The sequence below is a fragment of the Hoplias malabaricus genome, chromosome 3, assembly GCF_029633855.1.
Source record: "Hoplias malabaricus isolate fHopMal1 chromosome 3, fHopMal1.hap1, whole genome shotgun sequence".
NCBI classification, from domain to species: domain Eukaryota; kingdom Metazoa; phylum Chordata; class Actinopteri; order Characiformes; family Erythrinidae; genus Hoplias; species Hoplias malabaricus.
The window spans coordinates 75,841,661-75,865,816 of NC_089802.1; the positions used below are offsets into that span (position 1 = coordinate 75,841,661).

Here is a 24,156-nt window from a genome sequence, read left to right on the forward strand (position 1 = left end):
CTGTCACTGACTGACATTCATTACAGTGCACTGTCAATTGTAATTCACTTTAAAAATATGAATATTGACAAAGCCAAGAGGTTGCTTAACGATGATGTCATGTTTCCTGTTTGTTCTTAGGAGGTTTTCTGTTGATTTTAAATGGTTCATATCGATATCGGAATTATATCGTATCGACCAAAATTAAGAAATATATCGTGATATAAATTTTGGTCGTATCGTCCAGCCCTAAATACAGTTGTTGCTATTTGGGGCTCAGCACTGCAGAAGCTGCGCTATGTTGCTTTGGGAGGAGGGTAGGACAGTTTAACACACTTCCATTATACGTCCATTCACAGGCCACTTTATTAGAAACACCACCCTCGCATTTTGGGTGGAGATGCTTAGCCATCAGCATCTGGCCGTTTTCACAGATGTTACGGAGCATTACCACAGTAGCCCAAGGAAGTTTGGACTGAATCAGGTCATTCCCCAACTTCGCTGGCCATGCCATATTACTTTAAATAGTCTTTAAAGTGCAGGAGGTCAGTAGCTGTCCCTTTTTGTTTGTGACGGACACGCCAGGTCTAATTTAAACAGGGTTTTTGTGAAGGAAGTGTGAATAATTAGTCGACACTCAGCCCCTGTCAAATGGCTGTCGTTCACAGTAACAGACGAGATGTGAACTGTGACTACAAACCAGGCCAAAAACTTTCCATCCCTTCCTTTAAGAGCAGGTACGGTCCACTCAGTCCCGTCGTTACACCTTATTTGGTTGTTCTTACATTTTTAAAGCTGCACATGAGCTTACGGTTGTGTTGCTCAATGCCAAGTGTAGGCTAGAGGGGTCTAAATGCCCACAGTAATGGTCTGTACTGCTGGGGATCCTTTCTCCAAAAAGAATGCCTCTCAACATCAGCAACATCAACCTGTCCTCGTGGCTAAAGGCCATCAGATCTTCACAGCAATGTTCTAATTTCAGAAGGACTGATGCCTCAGCCAGTATCTGACCACTTTTGGCTTTCAACCCTAGATGGGACTCATTTTAAAATCATAGAACAGAGAGGGCAGCTTGTCAACTGCAGGTTTATTTTCCCATAAAAATACACAGTACAGGAATCATACGTCAAAGCATGAGATAGGAGTAAATCTGCTCTCCCTTAAAGCATGCAAATAAAAAAAATGAATAAGTAAAACAGAAACAATGACACAAAGCAAATGCTGGACTCTACGGTCTTAAGGCTATGGTAGATGTCTTTATTTTGGATTTGGATTGTAGCCCTCACTATGCGCTAAATGGAATTTAAGACAGTTTGGATTCACTGGAATAAACGGGCCTCTCTGCAGGGTCCTGTCATAACCTCTGTGTAATCAAATACTCTGAGAATAAAAACACTGGATTTTAATAAGATGAGCTGAATGAGACTAAAAAGAAAAGATGTCAGGGGTAGGAGAGCTTCCAGAATCATTAAAACACTGTTAATGGGAACCATAGCATTTGTATGAATTTTGGTACCATGTAAATGATGTATAATTGATGCTATAAGACTAATAAATCATGGTATTAATACAATGCATATGAAATATGGTTCGACTATGGAAGGTATGCAAATGGATTTATGTCTGTGTGACGCACACTTGTGTAACAGCGCCACCAATGGACAGGAGCTCATTAGTGAATAGAACAGTGAATTCTTACAAGTCATAACCAATCATAACATACAAACTGCACAAATATCTGGGATACTTGTTGTCATATATGTACTCCATATGGATATCTTAGACCATCAGCTTCGGGAAGCATGTTCTTCTTCAAGACACGTGAAGCCAACCAACTGCTTCTTTTTGAACTGCTCTCATATGTAACACCACTGGATAGCTTAATGTGCCAGAGGAGAATGCAGACTGCCCAGATCTGTCACATCAGCTGAAAGATGCCCACGCAAAGTACCATCATAAGCAGAGATATAGGGGTCAATGGGGCCATCCTACCCACCCAGAGAGGGCAATTGCACTCTCTAATGCTGGCTGCCATGGATGGCTGAGGCATTAACGGTACCAAAGGGTAGGGATTTTTCAAACCTCATTAAGCATCAACCCTGCTCTATATAATTAGCATAAGAAAAATCCTTCTCAAAAATTACAGTGATAGTATTTGCAGCAGTGTGGCTGCATTTCTATTTTACTCCTCACTAGTTCCCTACCTTCGCCACTGTGCTGTGTGCATGAGCGATATCACGTCTCCCGCATCTGGAGCCCCGCTCAGAAAGTAATTCCTGCGTCATTAAACATGCGGCGAGAACTGCATTGATTTAAAACATCTCCAAGTTTAAGGCGTGAGTTTCGGAGCCGCTCTGACCCAGTTTTAAAGCAGAGGGTGGAATTAAGAGTGGTTCAGAGAAGCCTTGCTTCTCTTTGGCTCGTGGAAAGTGGCATGAGAAATGTATTAAGTTTAATGTTGAACGACTGAACTTTGCAGACAAGGGAAAGAGTCATGTCTGGGCTTTTGGATAATTTAGGAGCCTGAGAACGGAAAAAGTCAGTACTCGGGTAGAAACGTTGCTGCTTGAATTAGATAATAACTGGAGTATAAGTCAATATATCAAAATATTCCAGGCATAGAAACGCCTGAAGTGCAGAGTTCCCTATAGCACTGATAACTGTAGGTGATGTAGCATAGTGGATAACACACAGCAAACTAGGGTCTGAGTCCCAGCTTGGGCAGGTACCTATAAGGGCCTTTGGGCAACAGAGAATAAGATTTTCTGACAAATGCAAAACAAATATAAAAGCATTTAGCATCAGAGCTAATTAAGTCATATTTAAAATCACAGAAATCAACTTAAAGATGACCTCTTCAGAAATACACTTTTAATGGCCTTGATGAAGCGTTACCAGACATTTTGACATTTAGCAGACAAACTTATCCAGAACATATTCTTAGAAAATCCAGCATCATTCAGCTCAGGCATGTAGGTGTTGAATTCTCATTTGGGGCTAAAATGCTAATGCTAACGCTCCAAAATGAGACAAAAAATTAAAATAAAACAGATAAATAAAGCCAGGAACAAAATATGGACCAAAATGGAAGTGAGTAGTGAGTACACTCTCAAATTACTAACCAGAAATAGCAAGGTGTTAGCATTTGAAACAATAACATATTTAAAGAACTACAAGGCCATCAAAGCTATAATTAAATGTAACATTTAACCGAGTGAATGGAGCCAGTGATCACCCACCTCTGGTGTTGATGTTGGAAATTAATGGCTAAAAAGTGTGTGGGGGGGATGAGTTTCAGGATAACGACATGGAGTTAGCCACTATTCTACTCTCAAAACCCAAAAAAGGGGCAATTTTGTTTGCACCTGCCACATCTGAACGCACTCCAAAATGTCTGGCCAGGCATTGAGCGGCAGAGACTGGACATTAGCATTCTGTCCAGAGCTGGAGGCAGATGAAGTGAGCTTGTGTGTGTGGGTCCTCCAAACAAAGCTAGCATAGTGCGCTTATAGGCTAATACAGACTTCTCCAACTATAACCCAGCTTCAACAAACAGATAATAACTGAGATAAATATCATAAACACAGGGTATTAGCTCATTGCAAGTTAACAGTGGATGTTATCAATTTAGCCACATGCTAATTTAGCCATTTACATTATTGTTATCGTCCTAAAGATGACCACCTCTGAAATATACATTATGTGATTAGCACTTCATTAAAGGGCAGCATTTATATATATATATCAGCTGACATAATAATAATAAGTAATGTTACCCAATATGTCTGTGATCAGCCATAACATTAAAGCCACCTCCTTGTGTCTCCACTCATTCTCTATAGGATCAGCTCCACTGACATGACAGGAGCACTTTGTAGTTCTACGATTACAGACTGTAGTCCATCTGTTGCACTGCATACTTTGTTAGCCCACCTATATGGTCAGTGATATGACACTAAGCTCATGGCATGTAATCCATCACCGTGACAACCACTCCAAGTACAAATAGTCTGTATAGATACAGCAAAAATATACAAAAGCTACATTTTCAAGCAGAACTCCGTTCACCTTGATCGCTCCGTTTGAAGTCAGGGCAGTCTTCACAATAAAAGCCCTCTTTTCTCTTAAGACAAACAAGGCAAAAAAAAAAAAAAAAAAAACCATTTTGGGTAGAACTCCCCTTACTGTAAGCTTCACACTGATGTGTCATGGTTTTTCTGAGCTGTGCAACCAAAACTCACATGTTTAAAGCCTTTGTTACTGTCAGAAGTTCCAGTCCAGTAAATAAACACCTTCAGGAGACCTTCGCTTGAACCCTGCATTGTAACATTGTTATAACCATTTCATAAACACGTCATGTCCAACGTCAAAAGCTGACATAAGTCGTCAATTGATAGATTATGTTAATTAATATATCTATGTTACTATTATTATTGTCTGGACAGATGCTATAAAATCTGGTGTCAACTGTTTATTAAAAATATTCATGAACTGCGTGTTATTACATATTTTATAACACTTTATCAAACACAGAATGATAAATCATAAAATCCATAAAGGGGTTGAATTCAGCAGATATGTTATAAAATGTTATGATGTATAAACTTCATAAAATCACGATTGCGTATGTCATACACTCACATGACACCAGACCATCACCAATAAAAATGACTTTTTAAAAATTATCCAATCAAATGTTTATAACATGGTTATGACAATGTAATAATGCACGCTTTTAGAAAAGGGTTACCGTCTCTCGTTTTATTGAACCCCTTGTTTCCGTGCCTCTGCTGTAATCAGTGACAGGACGATAGTTTTGCGACAGGGTGAATTTTACAACTGTTTTTAATCAATCTGTTCCGGCTCAGCGTCCATGCAGGTCTCCCAGGGGTTGCGGGGCATTTGGGGCATGGAGAGGATCAAGAGGCCGAGCCCGCTGAGGAAGAGGAAGACGAAGGCTGTGCAGGCACAGGCGAAGGACCAGGAGTAATAATACTCCACCCAGATGGTCGCCTCACTTTCGATCATCCTATTCACAGACTGCCTCATCACCTCCACTGAGATGATGGCACACAGACCTGAGGACAAAGCAGAGGGAAAGAGAAGAGAAGAGGTAAGTAGAATTGTGCCCCCCCCCCCCCCCCACACACACACACACACACCCGGCACTTTCCACTGCTCTTTTCTGGATCATTCACTGGTAATAGGAGTACTTTGCTGAGGGAAGTGTGGGGCATGAGAAGTTTATTAATAGAATGGACTGACAAACATTGAGCCACTGTCAAAGTGGTTTGTGTGGCAACAAGCCTTCTCTGTATACAGACCTGTTTAAAAGCGATTCCTCTGAGGTGGAGTGTTAGGTCCGTTATCGGAGTTGCTCTGTGTTTTTAGTCCTGTCTGAATACACCATGTCAGTTATGTCCACAGGCTCCTGCATCTCATTGCTAACCGAAGAAAAACATGTAACACCACTACCTTCTCCTGTAAAGTTACTATTTTGGAGACATACACTAAAAAATTTCTTGTAAATTTTACAGTAAAATACTGGCAGCAGAGTTTCTAGGCATTTACCATATTTTTACAGGAACACTACTGTATTTCAAATTTACAGCATATTACTGTAATTGAATAATACAGTAATTTACTGTAAATACTGTGATTTACAGTAAAATACTGGCAGCAGAGTTCCCAGACATTTACCGTATTTTTACAGGAACACTACTGTATTTCAAATTTACAGCATATTACTGTAATTGGGTATTACTAAAATACTATAGCAGACTTGCTGTAAATTTACAGCAATTTTTTACAGTGCATGTTTTGTTTTGGACAGCGAGTGATGATGGGTAAAAATGCAGCTGTATTTATTTTTATTTTAAGCAGACTGTTGATTGGTCTTTTTGCGTATCAATCAAATATTTTTCCTGCATTTCTTGAGTAGTGGACTCACTAGGGAGAGTCTGACAATGCGAGACTAGGGTTAGGGTGAACACAGATTGTTCACAAATTCACATATATGCTCTCTAAGTGTTAACTATATTTTGTACACATTGTATGGATCCTCCAACAGCGTTTTTAGTCACATACCTCAGGCTGATACACAGTGTTAGGTGTTGGTTTGGCTTTATTACACTGATACTGGTGGTGATACTGGTTTGAAACTGAACCAAACTGAATCAAGTGAAGTGAATTAGAGCTCAGGATTAGCCCAAAACCAATAGCTTGGCATCTATACAAAGACCCCGGAACACACAGGCAATAACTTGATTTCATGTCTTCTCTGAACATTGCTGTGTTGAGACGTATGGACACGAGCACATAAGGACTTACCAGCGAAGGCGTAGAACATGCCGGCCGGTTTGTGGAGGTAGTCTTTGCCTTTTCTAATGGAGCACAGCATGAAGAGTGACCCCAGGATCATGAAGGCAAGGCTGAAAACAGCGATGGCTGCTGCTGAGATGTTGTACTCTGTGAAGAGAAGAAGAGGGGTCTGTATTCTGTTGCTCTGGAGGACTCATAGAGGAACGGGAAGGTAAGGGAGAGGCCTGAGGGCAGAGCAGACGGCGCCAGTGTGTTGTCGTGGAGTCTGGGGATATGGGCTGGGTTTGGGAAGTTGTAGTTTGGACGGAGGATGACAGACAGTAACACGCTTCGCAGAGTCTCTGCGTCGGTCTCACAGACCATTCACAGTATGTATCTGAGTATTCACTCAGATGTCCGGTAATGTGTCCAGTCTGCTGTAATGACTGCGCTGAGACAATAGCTGAGTCCTAAACACCGGGGTCATCCTCCCTCACCCTAAATCACCCCCATGCACCATTCACTCAAGCGTAAAGACGACGTCCAGACCAGGCCTCTTGGGGACAGACTTCAAAACACAAGCTAATTGCTATTAATACGTTACACAAACTAAAATTGGAATCTCCCAAGATGCACTGGGGACTGGGAGAATCCAACTATGCTACAGTTAGTCGGGGGGTCGGACACTTCTAGACGTTCTTCAAAGAGGGACCGACAAAACGAGTGACTCGTGAAGGTCAGGATAGTTCATGAGATAGAACGACAAAGCTAAGCCATTAAATGAATCAGAGCTAGGACAGGGCAGAGACCAAACAGAACTCACCTCTTTGGGTTGTGATGTCGAAGGTCTTGGATTCGTCTCCAGGAGTGAAGTGTCTGAAGTAGGAGCAGTTGACCTCTGCGGGGACAAAACATGAGAGAGTCGGAACATTAAGTAGTTCATTGCAGTCGGTGGAAATCCTCTGCTCTGGGACCAGGACCAGGCTCTTGAGCTGTGCTAAGGCATATGGCTAATTAGCCACCACATGGTCAGGAAAAAACCCTGCTGACCAAATCACCCTCTTGACCAGAGTGTTTTTCGGCTGTTCGTTTGATTCAGTGGCTTTATCATGACTGTAGGATTTGGGTTTGAGCAGGAAATCACTAACGGCTCTGGCTTTCCTGGGATAGACAACTACTGCTTTGTTAAAAAAGAAAAAAAAACTGCTTGTAAATGATTATAACATTGTTATTAACAGCCTACTGAATGACAGATTTGGCAACTGACTTGTAATTGAGGATTTGCTTTTCATTCATTCATTTGTTTGTTTGCACATTCATTAATTTGTTTATTCATTCATTAATTCATTTAATTGTTCATCCATTTCCTTCCTTCCACCATTGCTTTATTCATTCATTCACCCATGAAATCATTCGTTTGTGTGTTCAATCATTTTCCCTGTTCATTCATTCATTCATTCATTCATTCATTCATTCATTCATCTGTTCGTCCATTTCCTTCCTTCCTTCCTTCATTCATTAAATCATTCATTTGTTCATTCGTTTGTTTGTTCATTCATCCATTTGTTCATCCATTTCCTTCCTTCCACCCTTTCTTCATTCATTTGTTCACTCATTAAAGCATTCATTTGTTAATTTTTTTGTTTGATCATTCATTTTTTTCCTGTGCATTTATTCATTCATTCATCCATTTCCTTCCTTCCACCCTTCCTTCATTCATTCATTCACCCATGAAATCATTCATTTATTCATTTGTTTGTGTGTTCATTCATTTGTTTTTAATCATTCATTAATTCATTCATATGTTCATCCATTTCCTTCCTTCCACACTTCCTTCATTCATTCGTTCACCCATGAAATAATTCATTTGTTCATTTGTTTGTGTTCATTCATTCATTCATTCATCCATCCATCCATCCATCCATTCATTCATTCATTCATTCATTCATTCATTCATTCATTCATCTGTTCGGCTATTTCCTTCCTTCCTTCCTTCGTTCATTAAATCATTCATTTGTTCATTCGTTTGTTTGTTCATTCATCTATTTGTTCATCCATTTCCTTCCTTCCACCCTTCCTTCATTCATTTGTTCACTCATTAAAGCATTCATTTGTTAATTTGTTTGCTTGTACATTCATTCATTTGTTTTAATCATTCATTAATTCATTCATATGTTCATCCATTTCCTTCCTTCCACCCTTCCTTCATTCATTCGTTCACCCATGAAGTAATTCATTTGTTCATTTGTTTGTGTTCATTCATTCATTCATTAGTCCATTTAATTCCTTCCTTCCTTCATTCATTAAACCATTCATTTGTTCATCCGTTTGTTTGTTCATGCATCCATTTGTTCATGCATATGCTTTCTTCCACCCTTCCTTCATTCATTTGTTCACTCATTAAAGCATTAATTTGTTATATTTTTTGTTTGATCATTAATTTTTTTCCTGTGCATTTATTCATTCATTCATCCATTTTCTCCTTCCACCCTTCCTTCATTCATTCTTTCACCCATGAAATCATTCATTTGTTCATTTGTTTGTGTGTTCATTCATTTTTCCTGTTCATTTTTTTCCTGTTCATTCATTCGTTTGTTCGTTCATTCATTCATTCATCTGTTAGTCCATTTCATTCCTTCCTTCATTCATTCATTAAATTATTCATTTGTTTGTTTGTTCATTCATCCATTTGTTCATCCATTTCCTTCTTTCCACACTTTCTTCATTCATTTGTTCACTCATTAAATCATTAATTTGTTTGTTTGTTCATTCATTTTTTTCTTGTGCATTTGTTCATCTATTCCTTCATTCATTTATTCATTTGTCCATTTCCTTCCTTCCTTCCTTCCTTCCTTCCTTCCTTCCTTCATTCATTCATTTGTTCATTTGTTTGTTTGTTCATCCATTTCCTTCCTTCATTTATTAATTAATTCAATAATTAATTAATTTCTTCATTCATTCCCCTTTTCTCATTTGTTCATTAATTAGGAACTGCATCATCCTCATCAAGTTTGTCATAAGACATTCCACTGTGGACAATTTCACACATTCACAAGTCACTCACTCTCATACCTATGAGCAGTTTCACACACACACACACACACACACACACACACACACACACACACACACACACACACACACAGTCTTACACAGCCAATCCACCTACAAATGTATGTTTGGACCGTGGGAGGAAACCCATGCAGACACAGGGCTAACACACCACACTCCTCTCAGACAGTGACCTGGGGCAAGGACCGGACCCAGGACCCTGAACCCTGGAGCTGTGTGGTGGTGACAGCAGTGCTATTGTGCTGTTGCATTGTTTCCCTTGAGGGAATTCAGAGAAAAATCCCTGCTGTGGCGTCAAGAATTCCTTCAACATCAGCTCCAGCTTTGCTCCAGGTGTTTCAGAGCTGGGGAACGTGATCCAGGCCGGAGCAGCGCGTCTCTAACACCACAGCTGGGAAACTTAACAGCATTCACTTGTTTCAAATGTCACTGTGTAAAGAGGCTTCTCCAGACTGCTGACAGACTGCTAAACCCAAGCTATTGAAGCCTCGCTGTTCGGCGGTGGGTCTGTGAGTCTGATCTCTTTTATCTGAAGCCAGACGTCCCTGAGAGAGATTACATCGGTACAACAACGTACAGCCTCTGGAATGCAGAAGTTCTCCCAGCTATTCAGTGTCAAACCAATATTGATGTAAGGGTACACCTTTTGGAACAATATACAACATGCATCGCTTTAATGAAATAAACGTTTGTCTTTTCTGGTGAGAATGTAGATGTTTATGAATTGTTACATAGTGTTAATGCCGACATATTCTCCCCCTACTTCCATGAGTGAAAACAGTTCTGGGTTTTAATGGAACTTCTCGTACGTGCTTTTTTCGAATTACTACAAGGATCCGTCACCACACGCAGCAGCATTCTCCCACTATTTCAGTTTCAGCAGCTGTTCCTTTAAATGATAACGAGCCGCTCGCTGTTCACCCCGACCCGAGCGCACAGCAGTGAGGAGCGAGGAGCAGAAGCTCTGTTTTTTAGCCGTTTTCACTCTGTTCTCTTTCTTCTCCGTTTTTACTCAGTGCTCGTATTTCTCCGCGCTCGTTGCGTCTGCTTTGCCGCGTTTGACCTCGTCACTTAAACTTGGCTCCAGCGCTGTGATTGGACAGACTCAGACGAGGGGGCGGGGCTATTATAAAGTCTCTGCACTGGACGTCAGAATCAGAACGGCTCGTTTTATCCCGTGTTTTCAGACTTAGGCTATAGTCATGGTCCTATACAAATCACGGCTGTCTTTAACTGGACAGATTATTATGTCACAGATGGAATTTCACAGCATCAGCTTCATGAAATGCAGTTATTAATAACCAGGCGTATTGTATGATGCATATGCTTTTAGTGTTGTTGGAGAAGCTGTAAATAGTTTGAATTGCCATAGATCTTATTCACACAGCTCTGCAGAGTGGCACCTGCTGGGTGTGACACCAGCTGGCACTGCTATTCCAGGACAAATGGTGAAAATGCCACACAAGCCTTAGAGCTACACAAATGTGTATAGATTATACACACACATATATACAGTGCAGTCCAAGGACAGAAGCCATGCTTTCATTTGGTACGAAATCTGTCATTTTTTAAAGTCAGGATAAAGCAGAAAATATACCATCACTGTTGTAACAAAACCTGTTGTGTTCAATTTTTACCAGCAATATTTTAGTGCCTTTAAACAGGACATGATGCTTTTTCCTGTTCATTCATTCATTCATTCATTCATTCATTCATTCATTCATTCATTCATTCATTCATTCATTCATTCATTCGTTCGTTCGTCCATTTCATTCCTTCCTTCATTCATTCAATAAATCATTCGTTCATCCATTTCCTTCCTTCCACCCTTCCTTCATTCATTTGTTCACTCATTAAATCATTCATTTGTTCATTTGTTTGTTTGTACATTCGTTAATTTGTTTATTCATTCATTAATTCATTCATTTGTTCATCCATTTCCTTCCTTCCACCCTTCATTTGTTTATTCGTTCACAAAATGAAATCATTCATTTGTTTGTGTGTTCATTCATTCATTCATTCATTCATTCATTCATTCATTCATTCATTCATTCATTCATTCATTCATCCATTTGTTCATCTATTTCCTTCCTTCCTTCCTTCCTTTATTAATTAATTCAATAATTCATTCATTTGTTCATTCATTCCCCTTTTCTCATTTGATCATTAATTAGGAACTGCATCATCCTCATCACGTTTGTCATAAGACATTCCACTGTGGACAATTTCACACATTATCTGGTAAACCAGATGAGGTGTGGTCAGCCCTCTCCTGATTGGTTAAATACAGTGTGGCCGCCACCCATCATCTGGTTCATGTCCACCAGATGTTTTATGTTTAAGTAAAAAACAGAAGTGTGCTGCTAGATGCAGCAGAAAGGTGGATTTTGAACTCCCAGGAATCATGGGATACAGTATGTAAATTAATTAAGAAGTGGTGTCCCCTCAGGGACTGGGCCGGGAATTGCCCACAGCTCTATAATCTGTGAGGTATTACCTTGTGAGTGCAGTGGAACATTGGGCAGCGTGCTCATGGCAGGGCAATGTGAATGATCAGTGTTCGAGTAAGGCATATCCCTTAAACACAAGCACGTATGCATAGAAACCACTCTCTTATTAGATTTAGAGACTTGCTTCTTGTGTTTCTTCAGGAACCAGTGCATTGCTTCTGTTCAGGGCCCTATCTCTAAAACCACAGCTTTTCAGGAGGTGGGAACATCCTGTGGGTTTTCTGCCTTTGTGTAAATTATTGTGAAATGTGTGTGGAGATGTTTTTTAAACCACGTCTGTAAAAAAGCCTCAGGAGGAAATCAGCTTTCAATTCAAGTTAGGAATTGGAGAGTCAGTAATGCACATTTTCTATTGAATCCACTGCTACTGCGCAGCTACGACATTCTCTTCAACAACAACAACAACAACAACAACAACAACAGCAAAACAAAATCCAGTGTGGAACGACAAAGGTGATCAGCAGGTCTGTCCCGACACAGCTGTGAGTTTTGTTCTACTTTGTTTCTAGGGAAATCAGATATCAGATTACTATTATTACTTTATCACCGTTTGAGGCTAAGCCTTTAATATCCTTGAACTCTGGTTCTTTCAGCTGGTGGGTCCACCATGGCATGGTGTTAACATTTTCAGCATATTGGTCTCTGGAGGCTAAAGTCTTCGTGGAGTCACACTGGGTCAACTGTGACCCTTCACTGGGACAAAGACCCGTGCAGAGCAAAGAAGAGTATCTAAACCTGGCTAAAGTGAGAACACTAACTGGGCCAAACAGAGCTTTCTCTGGGCCAACAAAGACCTCTTAGTAGGCCAACAGACAGCCTTCACCGGGCCAAAAAAGACCCTACACTTGGCCAAACCGAGACCCTTTACTTGGCCAAAAAAAGACTTGACTGGGTCACACAGAAAACATTTACTGGCCCAAAAAACCCCTTACTGGGCCAAAACATACCCGACACTGGGCCAATAAGAGACCTTTCACTGGACCAAACCGAGCCCCTACACTGGGCCAAATAAGACCCTACACTGGGCCAAACCGAGACCCTACACTGGGCCAAATAAGACTCTACACTGGACCAAACCTAGACCCTACACTGGGCCAAACCGAGACCCTACACTGGGCCAAATAAGACCCTACACTGGACCAAACCTAGACCCTACACTGGGCCAAACCGAGACCCTACACTGAGCCAAACCGACCCCCTACACTGGGCCAAATAAGACCCTACACTGGAACAAACCTAGACCCTACACTGGGCCAAACCGAGACCCTACACTGAGCCAAACCGACCCCCTACACCGGGCCAAATAAGACCCCACACTGGACCAAACTGAGACCTTACACTGGGCCAAACCGAGCCCCTACACTGGGCCAAACCGAGCCCCTACACTGGACCAAACCGAGACCCTTTACTTGGCCAAAAAAAAAAGACTTGACTGGGTCACACAGAAAACATTTAGTGGGTCAAAAAAACCCTTTACTGGGCCAGACAGACAAACACTACTTGGCCAGTCAAAGGTACTTTACTGCACCAAATAGGACACAAGAGAGATTTCACTCAAAGCCACCACTGGCAGCATGTGTCTCAAACCATAATGGACTGCTCACTAGGCAAAAAGAGAAGCTGGGACTTAACCAAACCTGAAAGCACATTGAATTGAATTTCTCTTGAATTTAGCCTGAGTTTCTAAGCTGCAGCCCGAGGAACACCACTGTGCTCAGGTGTGGCTGTCACTCAGCATGAGCCCTAAAATCCCTCCCGCCTCTCACTCCAGACAGCTGGCTATTTCACCCAGCCTAAATTTGTCTTTCATTGGCCACACGGTTGTCCTGCTGTCTCACGTAGTCCTGCATGTGAGCTTATTTTCTTAGCCATAAAACAATTATAGTACACCAGCAGGGCAGGGCTGCTTTCAGAACAGATTCTCTGCAAGAGCTTGAGGTGAATGAATGCAATCAGTTCTCACACGATCAGGAAACCCACTCTGTTTCAATTATTTTTAATTACGTTTCTTAGTACCAAGCTTAATCAATAGCATGGCCATATTTCTGCTCATAACAAAAAGACAGTAATGGGTCTAATGTGCTCCCTGATTACAGTTTGTTAACCTGTTCCTGACTGAAGGCTTAAAATTCTTCCTATTTTCATTTACACTGATTTTCTTTCTTGCTTAATGCCCACACACTGAGCTATGTCTGGGCTTTAACTGTAAGTAGATCTGCTCGTTGTACTTCTGTAGACTCTGTGGTGGTACCCTCAAGGGTACATTTCTGTCCGTCCAGTGAACTGTAGATTTAGAAATTGTGTTTATTTCATACACTCCATTTCATCTCCAGGACTTTTATTATATTCTTTATACTTCCTCACTCTAGTTTTTTCTTTTCTTTTTTTTTAAACACAGCTCTTAACACACAATGAATGTGGCATTTTAGACCACTGTACACTCGCCATCATATTATATGTAGGTACCCTTTAAACGTATTGCTGTCTCACAGAGAACCTCACTTTAGCAGGAATTAAGGGCTAATAAATTCCTTCCTGTGTTTTAGATAGTAATACTCTGCAGCTGCTTGGGGGATTCCTCTCACCCGTCCCAACATAGCCTCTACACCCAACAGGTGTCCCAGTGTCAGAGTCAGAGTCCAGCAATGACAGTGACAGCACAGACCCTGAACATTATTTTCAGGACTTTTTAAGAGCCACAGAGAGAGAGAGAGAGAGAGAGAGAGAGAGAGAGAGAGAGAGAGAGAGAGAGAGAGAGAGAGAGAGAGAGAGAAAATCATAAGAATGCCATGGATCTTGGTGCTCAGGTGCTTGGATCCCTAATTAAAGTTATGTTTGTTGCATGTCTTTTTGTTCAGTAGGAGTCTAGACTAATGATTTGTTTGCATTCATCAAGTTATTAACCCTGGGGCGGCACGGTGGCGCAGCAGGTAGTGTCGCAGTCACACAGCTCCAGGGGCGCTCCGGGTGACTGTCTGTGAGGAGTGTGGTGTGTTCTCTCTGTGTCTGCGTGGGTTTCCTCCGGGTGACTGTCTGTGAGGAGTGTGGTGTGTTCTCCCTGTGTCTGTGTGGGTTTCCTCCGGCTGAATGTCTGTAAGGAGTGTGGTGTGTTCTCTCTGTGTCTGCGTGGGTTTCCTCCTGGTGCTCCTGCTCCAGTTTCCTCCCACACTCCAAAAACACACGTTGGTAGGTGGATTGGTGAATCAAAAGTGACTTTAGGTGTGAGTGTGTTAGTGAATGTGTGTGAGTGTGTGTGTTGCCCTGTGAAGGACTGGTGCCCCCTCCAGGGTGTATTCCCACCTTGCGCCCAATGATTCCAGGTAGGCTCTGGACCCACCTGAACTGGATAAGGGTTACAGATAATGAATGAATGAATGAATGAATGAATGAATGAATGAATGAAGTTATTAACCCTGTAGGTGTAAATGCCTTGCCGTAGTTTAGTCGGTGGTGCTTCTCAACATGTTATACTCCCTCAACATCCACTGCTGAATTGATATGGAATATATGTGTGTGTGTGTGTGTGTGTTAAATGCAGACTCCAGATTTTGTTGGACTACTCTGCAATGGTGTTAAATTTACATGTTTGTTTAATGTTAAAAATATTAAAAATGTTTGAATCTAAGCTACATTTTTGGTGTTAAAACAAACTGAGAAATTGGATAACTGTAGATACTGGGACCTGTATGCATTCAATATCAACTCATTATCATGTAACTACCTATGTAATAAACCATGTATTTATGTAATTAAATATACCAAATATACTGCAAAATACCAATAACAGGTCGAGGGTTTAAAAGTGACCTGGAATAATGGTAAAAACAGAGATGCGGTACTGCAGCAGTGTTGCTATAATTGCTGCATACATTAAAGGTGATGTACATCCAACTGTGTATTAGTCACTTGTCATAGTACAGTATTAGGGGCTTGGGGGTGGGTGGGGGCGGGGGTTGTTATGGGGTGGCTGTGCTTAGACCTTGTCCTGCTCGGGGCACATTTCTTTCTGCAGAGATTAGTCCTGGCAGTCGATCCTTCTCCTCAGAAATAATGTTCCCTCAGGTCCAGCAGGGGCTTCTTCAAGCTGTTTAGATTCTGTTTTTCAGCTCCCTGTGTCCAGCCTGTGGTCTGGACCCAGCGGTTTGTAAATATATAAAGGGATTAAGAGGAAATAGTTGTTGAGATTTAGAAACAACATGGCCGTATCCTAGAGCTAGAGATGGTCTGTAATGTATATATAATGTTGCATAGTGAATGTGAGCGAGATGAATATGAATTTCTTCTGTAATAAAGCGTATTATCATGGAGTTTGCCGTTTGCTGGAGTAACAGTCTCTGCTCTTCCGAGAAGGCGTTATGCTATTCCTGTGAAAATGTGATGCCCTGTTGCCTAGTGAACATTAGTGGGGTCAGACCATGATGCTGTCAACTTAGCCCTAGTTCACAGTTGTTTATCACAGTAGATGGTGGTCCATCGCTTCAGAAAATGTAGCTCTACTGCTCTACAGGGCACTTCTGGGGAGCTTTTTCTATCTCTAGACAGTCTCTATCTCTCTACCACAGATCCAGCCCCTCCCAACCTTCAGGGGAATTCCTGAAACTCAAAACTTGGCAACACCTGGTAAAGTAAACTCAACCCTGGAGGAACAGGGAGGCCTTGCCCTTAAGCAAAGGAATGCCTCACGCAAATGGATCTCAAGAGACCACCATCAACGAACGAAATGTGGGATACAAACCCCATTTTGCTCGAGATTGTTAACAATGCTTCATCAACTTATCAAACTTGGATTGTACCCCATTTCTATCGAGTCGCTGAATTGTGCATTCAGGGAGCCGCCCTGTTCCTCCAAGTTAACTTTCCTTATGCCAGGCATTCCAACTGTTTCAGGAGTTCTTTTTAGTTCAGGGAGATTGAAATTGTTGTAGCCAGTTGGACCATGAAAACATGAACTGTAACCTTTTGCTAGACGTGCAACTGGCCTTAACAGTCCCCTGAAGTCCAGAACCTGGTATAGTTCAGATGGTTTCTGTCGTAGACTTTTCTCAGGCTCAGTTTGCTCTCTTCAGTCTGTTCAAAATCTGAGAAGCTCCAGATTAGACTTGCACTTAATCCTGGATTGGATCCTTGGATTGCAGCCATGAGTAATTCCACAGTGAGTCCAGGAAGCAATCCATTCTCACCGCAGCAATGAATGGAGGGATAGAGCAATGAGAGTAAGAGACTACAGTGAAACAGGGCAGACAATCAGTTCCTCATATAAGCTCTTATGCTGTTGTTTTTGTGGTGCACTGAAATAAGAGACTTTTCCTGTAAATAAACTGACAGCTCTGACACACTTTCCAAGTTTTTGCCTCTTAGGCTTCATCTCAGCTGCCATTAAGAACCATTCTCTAAGCGTCTGATCTCGGAGATGAAAGTTGACAGTCAGTTGAAGGTGAAGTCAATGAGATTTCAGGTCTTGAGATGCAGTTTGCTTTCTAAATTCTCCTTTTTCCGTTGATACAAGAAAGCACATCATGTTTCTAAACTGTAACCCTTGGTTAATTGCACATAATCACGCTAGTGTGTAAATAAAAAGTCTTGTAAATCCTGGTGCGTAACAGTACTATGCATATTCTATGTATATGTAAACGTGTAAACAATTTACAAGTTAATGGTTGTGCAGATTGTCAACAGCTGTTTGAAAGTATCACGATTTATCTCACGGCATTGCAGTCATAATCCCTCGGACAAATGACTTGACTCAGTTGACTTGTCACAGTCTGACTTGTATCTGCTCTAATCCACTAGGCTCAGGTAAAGACAAACAGATGGAGTGAGTGGGTTATCAGCAGAGCTCAAAGCATCACACGACTTTAATGTTGGTGTTTAAAGAGTTAACTGTAATTGCTGTAAGTCTAACAGGAATGTACTGTTAACATAGGCATCATTTACACTGGCGATGGTGAAGACATGTCCCAACCACTTTCTAAAGCTCAGTTCGGATGGGATTAGTTTTACCTGTGAACGTGGGGTAAAGTACTTATTACCGAAGTATCTCAGTAATTTTAATGCCGTCCGAAGACACCAGTCATTTACCTGGAATGCATGCTCCCATTTTAGGAAAGATTCCTGAGCCATTTACCTTCTGTAAAACGAGCAGTAAAAATATAATAAAGAACTATCCCGGGGAAAGGGAGATTTTCTGGAGGAGGTGTTTTGTGATGAAATTACGTGAGGAATCACTCTGTAAAGAGATATTTCTGGTAGCTGTAGGTAGGCTTCATGTACAATAGTAGACTCCATATGTATTATTATGAACGTGTCCTACATTTTAAGTTACCATTCAATTGTTTATATAATCATTTCTAATGACTGTGTGAAAGATTAGTAAAGGTTTGGCCGTCTTCTCGCTCATTATCTGATATGAAGTACTAGAAGGTTGTCGAGGGCGGGATATTTTTATGTGTTGTGACAGTCTAAAAACTCCAGTAGTTCTGCTGTGTCTGATCCACTCTATGTAACCGCAGTGAGTGAATCAAGTAGCCGCTTCCATCTCTGATATTTATACAGAGATTTCATATCCAGTGTGAATCCACCATAAACATTACTGACGTCTTGTGGAAAAATAACATTACCTCAGCTGCCCACGCAAAACTAATCCCATCTGAATAAGGCTTAAAATGGCTGATTTTGTCCCTAACAACTTTTGAAAGTGTACTCTGGACTCCGGACTGTGAAGGAGGCACCCAGACCATCATCCTCAGTGTAGACAGGCTTAACAAACATAGCCATACAACCATGTGTGTGCCACACACAACTGCATTTAAATCCTCAGCCACCTGTTACACCCATAACTATAAACAATGCTGTAGCAGCTTATCCTAAAAAATCTCCATGTGGTAGCAAGCACATTAATTACCAATGCTTACTTCACAGTATCTATTTGAAGTTAATAAACCAGCTCTGTTGTGAGTTACCATAGGAGCCAAAAGGCTAATCTGAAGCACTCTGACTAGCGGTTAGCAAGACTAGCCTCGTTTGGACACTGTAGTATAACTAAAACATGTAGAATTTTCAACTTCCAAATGTCATGTTTGGATGCCAGCCTTTGGGGAACAGTATGTGTGTTGTAAACTGTGTACACATCAATCCAACAGTTTATTTAATGGTTATGTAGATATAAGTGTAGTGTACCCTTATATCACACTGTGTAGACACTGTGTAGAGTTATGATACACTATGTGTATTTATACTCTGTGTATTTGTGGAGCTCACTGATACCCTGCACTTTGGAAACACAAGCCACTTACTAATTACCGTTAGCATGTTTAGACTCTGACAGAAAGCATAATTAGCTTCAGGGTTGAGAGTACTTCAAATACCGTGACAAAATACAATGCGCTTTGTCTGTGATGTGTGTATATATATATTTATATACGTGTGTGTGTTTTTGTCCATTAGCCTTGCTAATGCTATTGCCTTGGTTTTAGACCACCCACAGGGGCCCCCTGTTTGTATGAGTGGCTCGATTGCTAGCACGTAGCTGCAGGAAAGTGCATGGCTCCACATTGCAGAGATGTCTGCAGCTCCATTACAGATTGGGTAACAGTGACCTAAATAATAGACTGCTCATGAATCATGCATTCAACAACCCACAGACGCCGAGAGAGTCATTATTAAGATCATGCTAACAACTGCTAATATAACAAAAGCATAACATGTCCCTTTCTGGACTCGCTGTTGAGTTTCTGACTCATTCCGTAGGTGGTTAACTTCAAAAATGAGGTTTTGTATGAATCAATTTTCAGGTTATGGTGAACGAGGCGTGGGCGTGGTCACCTGGATTGCCGGATAAACAAACCGAGTGTTTTAAAAGCAGGCAAACAAACTTGAAATAGAAAATGGGACTTGTAACCGCGATGCGAGACCAGGCGGAACACCAAAACTCTTACTATCAGAGCTTTTCATCTTTGAGAAAGTACGTTTAACTTGTGCTTCCGCTCTGAGAGTCGTTTGTGTCCATCCTTCTACTGAACACAATGGGTCTGCAGGAACAATGGAGCAGTCATCAAGTCCACACCTTGTTATCACCAAGTTATGAGGGCTTTATATAAAGTAGGCCATCTGCTAATATATGTACATTGACATACGCTCCATAGATTAGTCCCTATGTCCATCCGTCTGCACATAACAGCAAATGCTAACCTATTTGTGGCTATCAAAAGCGTCTTGAACACACTCACCTCCTGGTAAACTGAGTGGCCCACACCCTTGCCCCACATTCGTCGCTTCATAGATTTGCTTCTTGCAGAGCCTCCACAAGCCAAAATGGGCCATTTCGCATGTGGAGTTGGCGGCCTCCACCCTGTGACTCAGCACGGCCCAGTGGTCCGTCACCACTGCGATGAACATACACACCATCCCCACCAGGATGATCACAGAGGCCAGCTTCACCTTCGTGCTCTTCTGCATGGTGCCCAAAGACTGACTCCTGGGTTCTGCTACTGGGAAAATAAGCCCCTCTGAGGGTAAAAAGCCAAACACTTAAAGCTTCCCTTTGTTGGTCCCCTAACCAATCTTCTGGCAGGGGTAAATCTAGACAAGTCAGTCTAGTACAGGTCCCCTACTGTCCCAATGTTCCTGTTCGACCTCCTGACTTGGGGTAGGCTCTCGATAGGACTGTGCTGGTAGACCGTGAAAGAGCCAAAGAGCAATGGCTTAGATTCCCTTACCCCTCTCCCCCGAGGCTCTGGGCCTGTGGATCAGCCGCAGCTGTTGAGGTACATCAGAAAAAGTTGATGACCAAAAGGGCCATCTCACCCGCGTGAGTTTTGGGGGCTGGGAGCTATAAATGAGTGTGGTGAGTCAAACATTCAGGCTGGCCACCTATTGGGTTTCATATCTGGGAAGGGGTGTGGTCAGACCAGCACAAATAAAAACAGCAAAAAGGGGCGTAATCACAAATACTTATTGAACTTCACCTTTTTGAGGGTACACACACTGTCACTGGGGTGGTCCTCCCAAGACGGCATCTTATATTTACATTTTACGAGTGTGGCATTAAGCAGGCACTCCTCTGGTACAGAGAGAAATGTCATTTCTTCACGTTAGAGAAGCGCGCCAGTAGTGGAAGGAGTATATTGGTGCAGCAGGGCAACCTGAGAGGGGAGCTGAAATCTGCCAAGGGGTGGGCAGTGATGTTACTGAACCATATTCTGTTGCAGTTGTTTCTTAATGATACTGAGCATTGAATGTTCTACTTCAGTAGCACTTTCCTAGACCCCAATGAACTCTATATTCTTTGGAACATTAGGAGCTCACCTCAAACACCAACAGTGAGCACCATCCACCTGGACGACGCGACGAGAGCCGATCCACGTCAGTACACGCCACTCATTGGCTGTCGGGTGGAGAGCAGATGAGAGGCAATGGCTGAGCGAAAGGATGTTGAATATGGGGACAATTACTAGTCCTGAAGTGACCACAGTGGCAGAGAATCAGATCCTTACTTTAGGCCTCATCAGAAGGACAGCCCTATTTTGATCAGTACAGTGTCCCTGTCACTGCACCCAGGCATTGGGATTCACACAGAGCAACATACCTGGTGGTACTCTAGGACACTCTATGTTCTGTGTATAGTAGAACTAATCTATTATTGCATAAAATACCTTGCCCAAACAAGTAACTCACCCAGGACATGCTGTGTCTCTCCGCAGTGTCATTACTGCACAGTAGCTTCGCCTTGATCTCTTCTTCTGTTGTTTATAAGTTAGCAGTGTGTGCCGTCAAAGCATCCCGAACATGTACGCAAACAAGGACTCATGGGACTTTTTCGCCTGACAACAACCACTAAAGTATATGAGTGCCCTACTGTCCTTCCAGTCATGAAATCTGTTAATAAGTGGTCACTGGAGACGCTATTGAGACACATGGAAATACCAGGTTCAAACTAGCAATAAATCTCACTGTCCTCATGGGGTCAGATTGCTGAAGACAGGTGTGGACACAGACATTATATTTATATTTATATTTATTTACTGTGTAAATTCAATTTCAAGTAGGAACAACTCCTACTTTGAACATTTAATTAACTACAATGTGTAACTCCAAAATTATTGCAGACACTGAATAAGAAGTGTCATTTAATGGTGAATACATTGTAAATTGAGACCAAAACATTGAGCACAGAGAAACAGAGTTCACTTGTTATGTAAATTCAAGGTTTAAAATGACTTCCACACTTTCATGAAGGCTTGTGAGGGATTCACACATCTGGAAAACTGTGAGAATGTGGCACGCTGGTTTCTTGCCTTCCGTGACTAAGCAAAATTTCCAGCGCTGTGTTTGAAATGGCTTCCTACGTAATATTCCGTACATTACTCACTATATAATGCACAGTTATAGGGAAACAAATTCAGGAGGGCTCATCTCATGTGGGTTTATAACCAAACAAGTCACTGCATTATGGGTATCCACTATATGCTAGTATACTACATATTGTGGTGCATTGTGGGATTGTTTCAGTACACTGAAATTTGTGTACTGTGTTTTTCGGACACCAATATAGAATGGAATCTCTGTGTAGTGAAAAGAGCACAGTGTTGGACAGACGTTTTAGCCTTTGACTATTATTTGATATTCTCCTCAGAGACAGCCTTCTGGTCCCAAGCCTGCTCCTCTAACCTTTAGCCCACTGTTGACCCTGGACATGGCTAAGTACTGGAAACGGCCAGGTTCTGTTCACCAGTACCAGCAGAAAAAATGGGGCCAGGGTTAGTGAAGGAACAGCCATATTACCTCCAAATGAAAAATGGCTCACTATAATGTCTATTTCACTCTGACGGATAGCATTAAGGTATTTGGTGGGTACAGTGCCTTTTCGTTTTGATGAATTAAAATGAAACAACAGCATTAACAAACTGATCGTCTGTGCCATTTCAAAACACCTCAGAACTGTTTCTACTTTCACCCCCCTGTGGAAACAAATTGTAATTGTCTTCACATTAAATCATCAAGGCTCATTCACATGATGGAGCAAGGGAAAAGTGCAGGCATTAAGCAGGTCAGGTCAAACATTAACATCTTTGCTTTTATTGAGGTGGACTATAGAGAGCAGACAAAACAAAAACTGTAAAACTTACAGCAGAACAATACACACCCACTCTTACTTTTTCACAGGGAAAAACAAAACAAAAAAAGAACCCAAACCCAATCATGTATTGCCAGTGTGTTAGCTCAACAGAAAGCACTTTACGGGTTCACCATCGTGTCTCCTTTTTGTGGTTTTAGAACAGGAGTTAATAGTGGGAGGAGCTTGTAGCCATAAACATAAACAGCATAGGCAACTTCAGAGCGGGACTGACTTTGACTTTATGAACTGTTGCCATGACGATAACCGCTGGGAATAGAGAGATGTTTCCTGCAGTAATGTTGTTACGTTATGAGACAATTTCACGCCATCCACAGAGAAACAACAAATGTCCGTGTTTGATTGATCACAGCAATAAGATAAAGACAAACTAATGGACTTCTTGGCAGTTAGAGCATCACTTCAGCGACTGTGGCAGTTGCGGTCCTGGAAAGTTACCATCTGTAATTTTCCACTGTCACCAGACGTTTTATTTTTTTGGTCCCTTTCTTGGTGATCGCTCCGATTTCTGTGTTTTCTGTGATCCACACCGGCATCTCAGAAGGATGGGAATGCTGGAGTGGGCTCAGTGCCGTGCTGAGAGAACTGTGGAGCATTAATCCACCGCCCTGTGGATGCTGTAATGTGTTCTGTGCTCTGGCTCAGTGGATTCTCTGTGTTATATGGCACTGGAGCTTGCTTCATTTGCCAAATGTTTCCTTTTTCTCCCCACGGCTAACAGCTCTGAGTCAGGTGAACATGGCGTGAGGCACCCATGGCACAAAACGGAGAAAATGACCCAAGGGGTTTAGACATATTACTGGCCATATGCGCCAAAACCTGGCCACGAGGACGTGCGAGTGAAGAGTTTCTTTAATAACAAGAACTTTAGGGTAAGCTTTAGGAGGACAGAGGTCTGCAGAGGCATCACATTTCAGCCCAAACATGACCTGTGCCTTACCCAAACTCATCCAAATACAATTTACTTCATTTAATTACTGCAGAATGTAAACAGTGTAGAGAACAAATTGGGAATGGACCCAAACTTAGACTGGTATTAAGGTGAAAACGTACATATTTACTGAAAGAGCATTCCCAGGATTCATAAACTTTGCATGAATTCTATGTGAATATCTGGCAACCAGGTGAGATTTCCCTAACCCTAAATTTTAATACTTAGCCTAA

The 24,156-nt window shown here is 41.8% G+C and overlaps 1 protein-coding gene across 1 annotated transcript; it reads right to left on the reverse strand.

The window, feature by feature from the left end:
* Positions 1-4,824: 4,824 nt before the first annotated feature.
* Positions 4,825-20,315, reverse strand: cacng1a (calcium channel, voltage-dependent, gamma subunit 1a). Its single transcript, XM_066662752.1, has 4 exons — positions 20,087-20,315; positions 7,103-7,177; positions 6,310-6,447; positions 4,825-5,057 (listed from the first exon to the last, which is right to left on the reverse strand). Exons 1-4 carry the CDS (start codon positions 20,313-20,315, stop codon positions 4,825-4,827), a joined length of 675 nt encoding a protein of 224 aa, XP_066518849.1.
* Between the last annotated feature and the right edge of the window lie 3,841 nt (positions 20,316-24,156).